Source organism: Sebastes umbrosus, chromosome 1 (genome assembly GCF_015220745.1).
Source record: "Sebastes umbrosus isolate fSebUmb1 chromosome 1, fSebUmb1.pri, whole genome shotgun sequence".
Classification (NCBI taxonomy): Eukaryota; Metazoa; Chordata; class Actinopteri; order Perciformes; family Sebastidae; genus Sebastes; species Sebastes umbrosus.
In genome coordinates this window covers 29,647,534-29,662,489 of record NC_051269.1, presented here as the reverse complement: position 1 = coordinate 29,662,489, position 14,956 = coordinate 29,647,534, and the positions used below count along the sequence as shown (strand labels likewise).

General features: G+C 41.9%; 3 protein-coding genes across 4 annotated transcripts; 2 read left to right on the top strand and 1 right to left on the bottom strand.

The window, feature by feature from the left end:
* The first annotated feature begins 92 nt into the window (after nt 1-92).
* Nucleotides 93-1,169, top strand: LOC119482393 (EEF1A lysine methyltransferase 3-like). Of its 2 annotated transcripts, none has more exons than XM_037760247.1 (3): nt 93-353; nt 445-556; nt 684-1,169. In XM_037760247.1, the coding sequence occupies exons 1-3, from the start codon at nt 192-194 to the stop codon at nt 770-772; spliced, it is 363 nt and encodes a 120-aa protein (XP_037616175.1). In that variant the 5' UTR covers nt 93-191; the 3' UTR covers nt 773-1,169. The 2 variants fall into 2 exon arrangements, with proteins under 2 accessions (XP_037616175.1, XP_037616965.1); XM_037761037.1 differs by having other exon boundaries at nt 644-1,169.
* A 1,518-nt stretch (nt 1,170-2,687) lies between these two features.
* si:ch211-159e12.5 lies at nt 2,688-10,367 on the top strand. The gene is made up of 4 exons (XM_037765550.1): nt 2,688-3,099; nt 4,221-4,911; nt 5,141-5,237; nt 5,586-10,367. The coding sequence occupies exons 3-4, from the start codon at nt 5,155-5,157 to the stop codon at nt 9,967-9,969; spliced, it is 4,467 nt and encodes a 1,488-aa protein (XP_037621478.1). The 5' UTR covers nt 2,688-3,099; nt 4,221-4,911; nt 5,141-5,154; the 3' UTR covers nt 9,970-10,367.
* A 584-nt stretch (nt 10,368-10,951) lies between these two features.
* On the bottom strand, nt 10,952-14,124 carry cnpy2 (canopy FGF signaling regulator 2). The gene is made up of 6 exons (XM_037756799.1): nt 13,991-14,124; nt 13,697-13,785; nt 13,175-13,290; nt 12,615-12,812; nt 12,377-12,473; nt 10,952-12,238 (listed from the first exon to the last, which is right to left on the bottom strand). Exons 2-6 carry the CDS (start codon nt 13,776-13,778, stop codon nt 12,195-12,197), a joined length of 537 nt encoding a protein of 178 aa, XP_037612727.1. The 5' UTR covers nt 13,779-13,785; nt 13,991-14,124; the 3' UTR covers nt 10,952-12,194.
* Nucleotides 14,125-14,956: the final 832 nt, after the last annotated feature.

Genomic DNA, 14,956 nt, shown 5'->3' with positions numbered 1-14,956 from the left:
CTCTGTCTCTCTCTCTCTCTCTCTGTCTCTCTCTCTCTGTCTCTGTCTCTCTCTCTCTCTCTGTCTCTCTCTCTCTCTCTCTCTCTCTGATACACAACCTCCCCTCCAGCTGTTAAGGCTCGTTAGATTAGATAACGTGTATGCTCGTTAACAGCTGACTGTCAAAGTGAACCAGTTTTTCTTTATGAACCATGATGTGTTCAGGAGATGAAGACGACCCGTTCCCGGTGGACGACGGTCTGTTTGCGGACACTTTCTCTCAGGACACCGTGTACTCTCTCGCCGGCCAGCAGCTGAAGATCCGCCAGCTGTTCGGGGCTAACCTCGGCGTGGCTGCTCCGGTGTGGGAGGCTGTGAGAGTTTATGTTGTCGTTATGTAAATATATACTTGTTAAATCAGTGTCAGCTTTGTGTAACGACTAGGGTGTGTATTTGTGTACTCAGGCGTTACAGCTGTGTTGTTACTTGGAGGATCAGTCGGTGGAGTTGAGAGGAAGGAGCATCATAGAGCTGGGAGCAGGGACCGGTGTGGTCGGGATCCTGGCTGCACGACTCGGTATGATGATGTTGTTCACTTTAATGTTGTAATGTTGTAATGTTGTTGTTATTTTCTTATGTCGGACTCTTTGCTTGTCCATTGAAGAGTCCCTTTATTTTGTCTCAACCACACTTCCGGTCTACAGATGTGAAATTCACAGTGGCTTCCACCAGAGGCGCTGCTAACCTGCTGCAGCTGTCCCAGCAGGTGTTGCTCTTTAAGTGTCTGTGTTGAGCACTTACACTGTCCAGTAGTGGAAGAAGTACTCAGATACTTAAAGGGACTGTTTGTAAGAATCAGAAATGCTTGTTAACAGCGACACCTGTGGCCGTTAAGTCAACGTAAGTCTTTGTCTTGGAGAAAAATGGATTTACCTCCGATACATGTGTGGGTGAGGGAGATGGCATCTTGTGTTGTACTGGAGAGACTTACGTACATAACCAGAGGAAAAGCAGCAGAATTTGAAAATATCTGGAAACCTTTGTTGGAGTTTCTTGGACGTCAGGGGGCACAGTCAAATTGAAACTGCTGTGTGTTGTTGAGTGCTGTTGTTGAAATTGTTGTTGTTGTTGTTGTTGTTGTTGTTGTTGTTGTTTTTGTTTTTTCTCTTCTTTGAGGTATTTATTTATTTTGTCTTATCTTTTATTTTCTTTGTTTTCTTTGTTGGTGAAACATGAAATGTCATGTCTCTCTTTCTTTGAAATTCTGACTAAACATTTCATTGTATAATTTAATTATTAATATTGTTTGTCTGTCTGTATGTGTATATATGTATATATGTCTATATGTAAATTCAATAAAAATATTGTTGAAAAAAAAAAAAAAAAGTCAACGGAAGTCAGCGTCCTGTTGCCCGCGCTTGCTTGCTCTAAATAGACATGAACGAGCATCGCTCAAAACAGTGAGGCGACACACGTCAGCTAAAACCACAATATCACTCTATATTTCAGCTGCTTGGCAGTAATGTTAGCTGACCAGACGAAGGTCTCTCCATGAATCACTGCTGATGCTAGTGTTGGCTTTTCCTGCTTCAGCCCCAGAGGCTGAAGCAGGAAAAAGAAACGTTATCGTCTCCCGACTGCGCCCGCAGGGATACACCGACACCCGGTCGGAGACGATTACGTTTCTCGCTGCGGAGCCCCGTCACTTCACAAGACACGGGAGACCTCTGTTGGTCTGGAGGAGCTGCAGCAGTTATTTCTGCACAAACGTCCACTGTACATTCATAGATATTCTCAGAGCTAAACTAATTCTTCTGCAGTGTGTAGTGAGCGTGCATGCACGTGAAGTGGAGCGAGACAGCAACAACGCGCGCGGTGTGTGAGTGAGAGTCAGAGACTCCGGCCACACGCGAGCACGCATGGGATCCCGACCCGGTAGATTTATACGTGTAAAAAGATACAAACAGTCCCTTTAAGTTGAGTAAATGTACTTAGTTATATTTCACCACTACCACTGTCACTTATTCGGCATTGTCAAAACATCCTGATAACTTTTATAGTACCTGAATGTGTTATATGTGGTGCATCCATCTGTAAATAATGTGTAAAGCATCTTCAGTTGAGAGTAGGGATGCACCAATATCGGATATCAGGTCAATACTGAGTCAGATAGCTGGATTGGGTATAGCTATTGGGACTGAAAAAGTCAGATTCATGTATCCCTAGTTGAGAGTTTCATCAACAACTCATCGGAATCAAATTTTCATATCTTTCCAGGTGCGGTCATGACTCTCACAGACCTTCCTTTGGCTCTCCCACAACTTCAGGCCAACGTTACTGCTAACATGCCACCCAGTGGTTGGCCTACCACCCTCCCCACCGTCCTCCCTCTGTCCTGGGGTGAGGACCACATGAACTTCCCCTCTGACTGGGATCTGGTGCTCTGTGCAGATATCATTTACCTCCCAGAGACGTACCCGCTGCTAGTGGAGACACTAGCTCATTTGTGCAAGAACGGAGCCGTGGCATATCTGTCATCCAAAATGCGAAAAGAGCACGAGACTCCAGGTTTCTATGAAGAATATCTGCCGAGCAGATTTAATGTGGAGCTTGTGCACCGGGATGACAATCAGAACATTAATATCTACAAGGCATCTCTGAGGAAAGACCAGTGACAGCAGGGACAACCTGCTACAGGCCTGGTACTTGGATTAGTTACTCTACTGGGACCAGTTATGACTGGGTTGTTTTTGGGTGCCTTTTTAAAAATAGTTTTTTAAAAAAACTGAAAGTTTGGTTATACTTACCTACTAGTTAGGTGGATGGCTTCCACCTTAGGTAGTCCGTTTTGTTTTCAGTAAATAACCAATTCAACCTCCTTCAAAACTAGAAGTTTAATGGAAATGGTTAGATGTGGTACATATATTTTTATTTCTCACTTCCATCATTAAATACAGTTTGGAACCAGTTACCGTGGCGAAACAAGAGCAAGTTCTTATTGTGATTTTATATAAAACAGCCTTATGTTTGTTAATGAAATCGGCAGTCCATTGTTCTCAGCTTCTCGTGTCTCGAGGTGAGGATCAGCTCCGCTCATAATCATCTGACTGGAGATTTCAGGTTCTTCCTTTTATCACTTGTCTATGTTGTCACTATCATGCACAATGTAGTTTTAGTGACAACAATGTTATCAGTGCATGTCTTGAAAAAGGGTCGACTGTTCTTCTCAGTGTGCTCTACCTCTAAATTTTAAATCTCATATTTTCTTTCCACATTTCTAATTGTCTCGCAAAGTTCATTTTATCAGTACAGGACGCAGCGGCCTGTCCGTACATGACCTCCCTGTTTGGTTTCTGCAAGGATGTTGAGCGTGTTACAAAGAGAGCTGAGCTGCATCACCTTCAGATTAGATTGAAAACACGTCACATGATCACAGCTTTAAAGGCCCTGAAAAACATTCATTCTCCTTTAGCTGCTTACTCTGATAGACTTGATCCTGCATGAATACTATATTTTCTGCCAAAATTATAACGGTTTTGTTTATTTCATGAGACATGTCTGTATTTGTGTTTTTGTCTGGTCTTCTGACTGGTTCAAAGTGGTCGGGGCTCTGTTGGAAAAAAGGTGACATCACATCGTGCATGCGCCAATGAGGGTTCAGTCACATTTTAATTAAAATGTGATGACATGTTTTGCATCGTTTGCTTACTGTATGCTGCTAGGCCACTGTCAATCAAATGTGATCAAACCACACCCACACAGTCGTGATGAAGCAGATTGTTATTGCTCATTTAGTCATGTATATTTAAAGTTATGTTTTCAGGCTTTAAATCAGATTAACACCAGTCCTCTCTCCACACAAGGTGATGGAGTCTGTCACTCACTAAACATCTTCATTAGCATCATCTCTGGGCTGAAACTTTTATCTACGAGCAGCATTTAAGCTCAGAACAAAAACAGATTTATTTACTCAGTCATAATGGATACTTTTATGTAGTTGGTGTCACACTGTCATTGTGTTACTATTCATGATTTTGTCTTTTGTGCAGTTTTACATCAATCAGTCTGGACAGGCATAAATTAGAAAGCTGGGTCCAATATACAGTATCAAAATATAATTCTCAAACTTCTCATGGATCCTGTTCTCACCTGAAATTGTAGTAATATTGTTTTTATTGAGATATCTATAAAACCCAAAACAAAGTTCATCCCATCCTCAACTATTCTGTCAACATCAACAGATTGCCCTGCAGCCGGCTGTCTGTACGAACTTCATCCCCTCTCTCCTGCTCTGTGCTGATGTACAGATTTTCTGTTCAGAGAAGGAAAGCCTGTTTGTTACGCTGGAGAGTTTCAAAGAAAGGGAGACAACCCGTCCGCTGCCCGTCTCTCCCTCCGCCACAATTCAGCCGACAAAACAACAGATCCCTATCTCCGTGCGGCGTCTGCCTGCCATCACGCCGAGAACCTCCCACACCAGTGTCATGCAAAGTGCAGATCACTGATGTTGTTGTCATTCATGATTATTTGGGCAAAAACTTTGCATTGGAGAAGTGGTGCCATATGAGCTGACAGGAAAATGTTATAGTTGACTTTCTGAGTTAAACTGTTTTATACATGTTGTAAAAATAAATTATATCTCCTTCACATTTTTTTGTATGACTTTAAAGAGGAACGATGCAGCTAAAGATGGTAACTCTAAAAACCTGATAAAAAAATTCCTGTGGTATTTATACTGGGCATGTTGGCTGGATGAGAGGAGGATGGGCAGTGACAGGGGAGTGTGTGTGTGTGTGTGTGTGTGTGTGTGTGTAGAGTGGGAGGGGGACTGAAAACCATCCTCCTTTTAAAACAAGTTGTCCTGTTTGGACTTCGTTAGACTTCATATCACCTCATGAGCAACAAGGACAATAATCTGAGGACTAATTAAAGGTACGTGTTGTGTGTGTGTACTTATATCTCCATTTATGTAATGATATCTAAATTGCAGGTGAGACATTTTAAAATATTTTTATTTTAGTTTTTTATTCAGTATAGGCTATCATATAATCAGTGTTAAAATATGAATATGCTTTTTGAGTCTGTATATAAATCTTAAGGTTTTATGCATTTTAAGAACATACTGATAATTATATGATCCTTTTTTTTCTCCATATTTCAGATTTCAACCAAAACATGGAGTTCTGGCCCGAGAATCCGGGGCAGACGCCTCTATACTCCAAATTTGGTACTGTTCCTGGGAGAAACTGTACACATAAGTGAGTTCAGATTACTTTTCTAATCAGTGTAATCATTGGATGATAGTTTGTTAACATTTTTCTATGCTTGTTTGACAGACTTATTTGTGCTTTACCTGACTAATTTGCTGCACAATAGTCTTAATATCTACTGTATATATTGCTGTTCCACATTGCTGTTATATTCATGAAAAACTGCACAGTTTTTAGCAACACATTATTTTCAATATTATTTTACAGTGAAGTTATACTAAAAGTCACTTGACATGGGAAAATTTGTTAAAACACATATCAAGGAATTAAATGTGATGTGGAAGATGGCTTTTGTTGAAATTATTTGAACGTACTTTTTCACCATTTCCCCCACAGCTACCAAGACCGACATCAGGTCCCCCAGTATCCACTGTACTATGGTGAGCAGCAGGAACAAAGCAGGGAGTCCAGTTACTGGACTGTACCAGGATCAAGAACAGGAGGGGCTCCACAGGAGTACACTAACTGGACGGACCAAGATCAGACCGCCCCTGCTTCTTCTCAATTCCCTTTTATTCTCGACCGTCACGCTCAGCAGCACCAGGACCTGGGAGACTATCATCAGCAACATGAAGCCAGAGACAGAGAGTGGACAGCAGCTCAGCGAGCAGCGAGGGAATATGAGAGAGGATTTCTGAGGGAGGGGTGGCAGAGGAGGTGGGAGCCCTGTGGTCCTGTCCGCTACAACAGGGAAGTTCCTGCTAAGAGGAGCGACAGCAGCTATCGAGAGCTGGAGGCTTGGGCAGCTCGATACAGCCATTCACTTCCAAGAAGGAGACGCATCGAGGCTGAGTTGAGGGGCGCCTCTCAGGGTCTGCCGGAGAGCAGCAGGACTCTAGAGAGGGACAGCAGGAGTGGGACAGATCCTCGAGTGGCGGCGCTGCAACAAGTCAGACAATCTGCAAGCTTCAGAGAATCAGGATTGTGGGATAGAGGGGGCAGACAGCAAGCTCCCACTTACTATCCATCACAAACTCCTGCCACCGACACAAGCCAAGAAAAGAACAGCTACCAACCGAGGATGTTCAGCCAACCTCCTGGCTATATCGCTCCTCCTCCCTATGACAGCCCACATAAAGGCTCACCTGTACTGCACCACTGTGACACCAGCTGGGAGCAAGAAGGTAAGAGACAAACCTACTGGTCACAGCCCACACTCCAAAAGAAGCAGCATGTAGATCTGCAGGATCACAGAGAAGGAGAGAAAGAGGAGTTTGCAAAACCAGATGGGAATCAAAAAAGCTTCCCAGAAGGACTTGAAGGACTAATACAGGACCGACGACAGGCGACAGATGCGTTACAGGCAAGCAGTCCTTTTAGTATCCAGGAAACACACATGCAGCATGAGGGTGAGTTGTCTCTGCAACAGTCACAAGTGTTACAAGCGGTTGAGAACAAAAAGATAAACGAGGAACCATCCTCAAAAGTCATTGAAGGAAGGAAGTTCAGATTAAACAAAAAGACAGGTGGCATGACCATATTCTGCTTGGTGTCTCGAATAGCAGGCCCCGCAGAGACCCCATCTTTGCCACTTTGTACCTTGCAAGGAAACATTCAAAACACAGAATTAGGAGGTGTTTCTAAAGGTCTCTGGGTCAGTAGTGGCATTAATCAAACACACAAACTTGCAGATGAGGTAGACTTCAGAGCGCCAACACTCACAGAGCAGTCAAATGCTTCTGATGCAAGAAAAGCCAAACAGAAGGAGATGCCAACCTGCATAGAAAGTGAGATGCTTAGTGATAAGCTATCAAACAAAGCAGAGATGGATGTTGTTTCCCAAGAAAAAGTTAAAACAGATGATGCTGATTCTACAATTGGGAGACAAGTTGCTCGATCAGTGCAGCCTGTGTCAGTCAAATATCCTCTGTGGAGGGAGCCTAGTTTCTCAAGCAGAGCTGAAACTGAGAGTTCATCAACATGTTTGAAAGCAAACATCGAGGAAGGAGAATCAGATGTTCTGCACAACCAAGAAAATAAATTTCATCCAATTGATGTTGAAGTAAGGAGACTGGACATCAAGACAGACACAGACTCTGAGGACAGTGAAGGTCGACTGGTTATCAAAACAACCTGTGTTGTTGTTAAAATGGAGCTGATTCCATCACCCAAGAAAGAGCATGTTCACTACTTACACACTGAGCACAGTCCACTTGATGTTCAATCGACTATCTCTCCTGAATCAAACAGTCAGCTGGATCAGGATGCAACAACTGACCAAAACACAGAAACAAACCCCCTCCACACTAATGAAAGGCCTGAGACTGAACCAGACTCCGATATTATGGAACAACAGACACCCGAGGGAGAAAGTGAAATCTCTTCCGTCTGCATGTCCTCATCTTCAGTTTCTGAGGGGGAAACGCTGGAGGAGCGCACTGAAAGGATCCTAGGAATCCCTCTACAGGACTGCGTTACTAAGCAGCAACCTGAAGATGCAACGTCACCTCTGGACTCGTATGTGGAGGACCAGGAGGTTGAACCTTCTCCAATTAAAGACAACGACATTGATGATGCAGTTGAACAAATCCCAGAGGACACAGGAGAAGAGGAACAGTCACAGAGTCGGTTAGAGGTTGGCCAAACTGAAGATGCTGTGTGTTTGCGGGAGAATGATGATACCAAAGATCAGGCGGCAAATGAAGATGGTGGGGATTTCGCAGGACTTCGGGATCAGGTGTCTATTATGTCTGACGGGAATGACACTGAAACTGACATTGAATCTTTACCGGATATTGAAATAACTGAGGATTCTCTGCTTATACCCGTTAGTGAAGAAGGTACAACTGAGCAGGAAGAAAACGATACCTCTACTCATCATCCACCCACCAACCTCTCTAATTCTTCTTTGCTTTCACCCTCCTCAGACTGTGAACCTGCTCTTTCTCTCACGCTGTCATCCTCCGATCTTACGCCTCTCATGCATATCTCAGAATCAAACATAGAGGGAGGTCCTGATCCTGAGTTGATTCCCCTCAATTCTGCAGAAAACTTAGCTCTTCAGCCGGAAACCTCATTTCTTCTCCCTGCATCTATTGACTTTACCACAAACTCCACTCCCAATGCAGACCATTTCCCAAGCCCTTCTCCTCTTTATTCAGTAGATCACACTGCAGAAGCAGTGTCCGATGTTGAGGACCAGGATGAAGAGGGTGAAACACCACAGCTAATAAACAATGAGATCAGCGACACCCTTGAGGATATTACCAAAGATATGACTGAGGAGCAACAATCTGAAAGTGACCAACCAGACGATGCTGCGTGTGTGATTGAGAGCAATGCCACTGATGATCAACAAACAAAAGAAGACGATCCTACAGACCATATTATGGAGCAGACTCCTAAAATGTCCAAAGAAGATGCCATAGAGATTGACATTTTGCAGCAACAACTTGAACGTGTCCAAGCAGAGGATTTTGTTTATGTAAAACATAGTTATTTGACTGAAGATCAGCTACCAGAAGAAGTCGGCGAGGATCCTGCAGGTCTTTTGGAGCCGACAATATCCCAAGAAAATGTGACTGACAGTCAAACAGAGGTCAACATTTTGCAGCAACAATTTGATAATGGACAAGAAGAGGATGCTCATCTAAAAGAGAGTTATATGACTGAGGAGCGATCACAAAAAGAAGTTGATGAGGATCCTACAGGTCTTTTGGAACTGACGCTATCCACAGAAAATGCTACAGACTCTCAAACTCAAATAGAGATTGAAATTTTGCAGGACACTGAACCACAGACTGAAGCCTCTGACTCTTCTCCTCCCTCACCATCAGACTCAGACTGTGAGGTGTCTCAATCACCTTTGGATGTGCTCTCACCCTCTGAGCTTCCTACTCCAACACACACATCAAACGAGTCGGATACAGAGTTTGTTTCTTTTCTGGAAATGGACTCAGTTTGTTCCTCAGCTCTAAATCCTGATGCTGCTCCTGCTGCTGGCATCCCAGAAACTGTCCCTCCTCCTCTTCATCTGGACTCCTGTGAAGAACCCCTTCAGTTCTCATCTTCCTCTTGCACTGATTCCCCCCGAATCCTGCTATCCAGCTCTTCAACTCCTCCTCCGCAAGAGGGAAGTGGAAGCATTGACCCTGCCTCACCCCTCAAAGAAGAGCCCCAGTATCCCAAGTCCCTGTGGGATGCAGTAAATCGCATTAGGAAACATACAGCGCCCGACTCTGAGAATGAGGAGGAGGAGGTGAGTGAGCTCTGGGATCCAGAGAGTGCAGGGGAGGACTTGTGTCGCCCAGGTGTGGTAGTGGACATTAATTCGGGGAGGATAGTCTTTGATGGAGCAGGGCAGTCGGAGGTTTCAACAGAAGGTGTGGAGGAGAATCTGTGTCATGAAGAGCGAAGCGGACACGCTGAAGAAGACACGCTGTCCTGCAGCAGCACCTGTAGCCACGGGTCTGGGGACACCGTTATTGTAGCAGATGAGGACGAGGCTGAGGAAACGCCACCTGACGCTGGGACAGAAAGCAAGACGGGGAACGACGAGGAGTTTCAGACGGCTGAGGGAGAGCGATGCTGCTCTGCTGAAGTAAAAGATGAGATAGCAGCTAAGGAAGAGGGAGATAATGATGGAGATGAGAGCGTCATTAATGAGTCTAGTCAGAGTGAGGAGTGGCCGGTGGAGGTGGCGAATAAAACAGCCAAGGCAGTGGAAATGAAGGAAACAGAGCTAGAAGAAAACCAGGAGGAGGTTCAGGTGAAGAGATGATTGAAAGTGAGTCTGTAAAATAACTAATATGTTTGATTAAACATCTAACAACTACGTACCATCTACATTTATATTGTGCCTCATAAGGAATGGAGGTAATTTCCTCAATAACATTTTGTAGCAGACATTTAATGTATTTTTTAGTTTCAGTGTAATCTTAGAGCTCTTGATGGGTAAGTAATGATGCATTCACTGTTGTTATAGAAATGTAGGAATTTGACATTATGGAAATCTAAAATATCCAAACCATTTATTTGACAAATCTATTCTTGTAAGCACATCTTGTCATACTTTTTCTCCAAATCTATTTATCTGCTGTTTCTAGAGTGTTTAAGGTAAATATGTGGTTATGAAATTATGAAAGTGGAAGGAATAAAAGATTTGATTATTTGGAGTGATTTCATGGTGTGGTGATATTTCTGGATGTTTTTATCTGTATTATAAGTAAATAAAATGATGGAGTGCATTAACAAAATGCTGTGAGATGGTGGTGAGTGTTTTGTTAGCTGTTGTTTCCAAGGTCAAGAGTGAACTTTCAATCTCAACATTTACGCCAATGTGGACAATAAGTCCTTAAGAAAAATGGAAATTTAAAAATATACAATTTCATGACAAACTGGACAAACTCCATTTGCTGAGGAAGATCGTGAGATAAAACTGAAAGCTCCAGAACAGCTACTAAATGTACCTTGTCAGCCAAAAAGGAGTAAAAAAAACTAAAGTGATGATATAAATGTTGAGAAAAGTTTTTTTTTTTTTTACATTTTAGTGCAGTATTTAATTCCCCTTATGGTCTTCCTGCCTACATTTAAGTATTTAAATTTTTTGTCCATTTTGGTATGAGACTTGCATGCAAAAAATCTGAATGTACTGGTATGAAAATCTTTTGTGATTTACCTGATTTATGAGTGATAGTTTAGAAATTAGAAGGTAAACTTGTGTCAAATATATTTCCATTGATTAAAGACAAAACGGATGCAGAGAACTTACAAAAGTTTTATGTATAAAAAAGGAAAATATCAGAAGAATGTTCACATGAGACAGCAAGTTCATTTTTTTTCACATTGAAAAATAAATGATACCAAAAATACTTTTTCTCTACATCGACAGTACAGCATGAAGACTTTCCAACTGAGTATGATTCTTTAATTTGGACTCAACTATCAGATTGTGGACTACAGCTCACTCTAGTGGTGTTACACTGGAGTTCAGACTGGAGTTCAGTGTAACTAGACTGAAGAAAATAGAAATTGACTGCAGGATTGCAGCTGGTTTTTGTAATATTTATTTAAAAGAAGAGGTGACCTTTGCCTGCTCCTGAAGCTATAAACTATTCTATACTTCTTTTATATATATTTGTGTTTAAAGATATTTTTCTGCTCTAGATCAGAAGGGCAGCATGGAGGGAAAGTAGACCTTTTCAGACATTACTATTAACATTAAGTACATTTTACAAGTCAATACTTTGTTGTCAGACAAAAATGAAAGTCTAGTGTTTTAAAAGTGTATAGGCTACAAAGACGCTACAAAATTAAGTTTGAATTCATAATTTCACACAAAGCAGTGGTTGAAGTTTTCCCAACTTCTTTTTTTTGACTTTGCTGCAACTTTCAATTGATCTTCAGATGCCAATTTCTCTGGTGGAATATGTTTGATCAGTTCATGAGGACATTTTTAGCATCAAACCCCCAACCCACCTTAGCAGCAACATTTTATCTGTTTTCTTAACTGTAATACATTTCACATCAACAGTAACAATACCAAGGGGGTAATGGTGGGATCGATCTTTGAAGAGACATTACATGGAGGGAAACATTTGTTCAGTAATAAAGGCACATTTTGTCATTTGGACAACACTCAAATAATCTTAATTTCTGATCTTACATAATGTGTCTTTAACTTTTCAGTTTAATGTGATGGAATATTCAACCAAAAGAAGTTATTCCTGTGATCTTGGACAGTTCAATAAATATTAGTGAGCATTAAAAACTAAATAATACTTACAGTATATAAACAAGTGACAAGATAATCCAAAGAGATACGGCTAAAAAATGGCAAAAACTGGTCCTTAAATTGTCACTTTTACTTTCAGGTGGATTTTCTATTATCTAACATAATAATTTGTATAGCTACATCTTCCACCACCGCCTTGGTGTAAACCGGGGATAAGAGAAAACTGAAAACATTACAGCACCCAACGTCACGGCAGCCATGGGGAGATGATATCAAAGTTCATCGTGGTGCATTTCCAGAGCATGGTCACAGAGGTCTGCAGAGCAAACAGGAGAGAAAAACAATGAATTAAAATACAGCAGCTGCAGTGAAACAACATAACATAAATGTGTAATAGTGTGTAAAAGTCAGCATTAGAAAAATAAATATCAGTCTTGTTGTGTCAAAAACATACCTGTCCTCTTGCTGCAGAGTTTGTCTTTGACATTATCGTTCTCGTGAGCGAAGAATTCAATGACTTCATCTTCATGCTGCTCAACAATTGTTTCACACTGGAGAAATAAGTTAAAAAAATAATTGTGGGGTGTGGGTTGCATAAAAAATATTATTATCATTACCAATAAAAGCACAGTAATACCATTAAAACATATGATGGTGCATTTAATAATCATTCAGTGGAATTTTGTACTCACTGCAAATTTTAAACTGCCTGTAACTCTTGAATCCAGCGAAGCCTCTGAGAGGTCCATGGGCTCGCCGCTCCGAGACTTTATCCTAACGTAGGACTTCCTGTGTGTGGAAGAATCGGCGAGCTCGCCGTAGTCCACCATCCTCTCACACACCATCTCCATCAGCTCCAGGAGGTTTCCCTCTGAGCGGGCTAGAGGAACCTGGTGGCATGAAAAAGAATTAAAGAAGATGTGAGGTTTCTCTTCATGTGACAGTGCCTTCAGTTGTTACCAAATAATAAATACAGTGATAACACTGCATTTTGCAGTCCAGTTTTGTTGCTAAATAAACAATCAGGTGACAATAGGAGTTCTAAAGCATGATTGACATGAAAAAGTTTGGGGACCACTGTCCTAGTGCATAGGGGGGCGTCATCAGATATCTTGTGCTGTGCAAGCAAACCCTCTTTAAAAAACAGATATGTGCAGCACTACTTCATTGTGCATTATAGTGGTGCAGCCTACAAAGAGTGTGTTGGACACATTACTACGTGGCTGTGCTGCTGCTGCTGCTGCTGCCTCACCTCTCTGATGGACTGGCTGCCGTCCGGGTTGATCCTGAAGGATCCCGTCTGGATCATTTTCTTTGGATCTACTTGGGAGATGGCCCACTCCATCTCATCTACCAGAGCTCTGCAGGCTGCGGGGAGCAGAGGGAGAGGACCCACACATTAGGACTTATCTGAGTATTAGGGACACATTGAGGGGAAAAAAATCGGAGATTTCCAGAATAAAGTCATAATATTACGAGAAAAAAAGAAAATAACTCGTAAAATTACTACTTTATAATATTGACTTTATTCTCACAATACTACTACTTTTTTTTCTCATAAACTTGTGACTTTATTCCAGAAAATGTGGCACTGATACTCCGTCGTACCATAGACCTACAACAATGATAAATAAAAATGAAAATGTAAACAATAAACAGTTATTCATTTCCATTTGTATAAATCCACAGGGAGCCACTGGAGAGGGGCTGAAGAGCTGCATGTTGCTCAGAGACCTCTGGTGTAGCCTAAGAGACAGGCAGACACATACTGTACCTCCACATCTGATGTCCTGTCCTTGTCTGGCTGCCTGGCTGCAGCTCAGGAGGAGACACAGAAACACACACGCTTCCCTCATCTTGCATCTAAACAACACAGATTTCATCACATCAACGGGCTGAACACATCAACAACAGACAAGAGAAACATTCAAGTGGTTCTGTTAGAAGAAGTTAGCCGGTAACCTCTCAGTTATTGCTCGCTATACAATGTTTCTGTCCAACCACCATGAACCAGAGACATATTCTGACACATAAAACACACATCTTGTCACATTTTCATTCAACTTACAAGTTTCTGGCAGTGTTTTTCTGGAGAACAGCTTCACGCTTTTACACGCTGTGCCATCGGTATTCGGTGCAATGTGGTGACGTAGCAACGGAGCTGCTGGACCGGATGGAACGCTCTCCGGACAGCGCCCTCGCGGGGCCGGAAGATGACAACAACGGTTGATTCTTAAAGGTCCCATGTTATGCTCATTTTCAGGTTCATACTTGTATTTTGTGTTTCTACTAGAACATGTTTACATGATTTATTGTTAAAAAAAAACTTTATTTTCCTCATACTGTCGACCTGAATATACCTGTATTTACCCTCTGTCTGAAACGCTCTGTTTTAGTGCATTTTGACGGAATTGCAACAGAATTGCATTAACATTGCTAGTAAACAGCTTGGGTCCATGTGTACTTCTTGTCAGCTGATGACATTCACATTCACTGCAACCAGGAATAAACTGGGACAAATTTAGAATGTTTTACGTTGAAAATTGTGTCAAGGATCTAAATATTGTATATTCGTGACATCACGAATGGGCAGAAAACGGCTTGTTTCAAATGCAGAGTTTCTGAATACGGGCTGTGCGAATTTCCCTGTGGATTGAGTGTTTCGATACTTTCACAGTATTTATATAGGATTTAAGCCTGCTTTATAATAAAAAAACCTGAAAATCTCACTTTTTTATAATACGGGACCTTTAAGTGCATTAGGCTTCGTCCGAAATCACATCAATCGCATACTATGAACTACATGTAAACAACAGGTTTACTATCGTTCAACTTACTTTTGTGTGAATAAACAGCAGTACGTATCTTTTCGGACGCACTGAACTGTAATTTACGTCGTTCTCTTAAATACATCCATGGGTTGGAGACGCGTAACCATGGTAACCCCACTGGTAACCCATGCCAACCTCATGTGACCAAAACGACTGTTTGTGAGAATCTGAAAGTCTGAATTAATTTAAAATATATATATTAC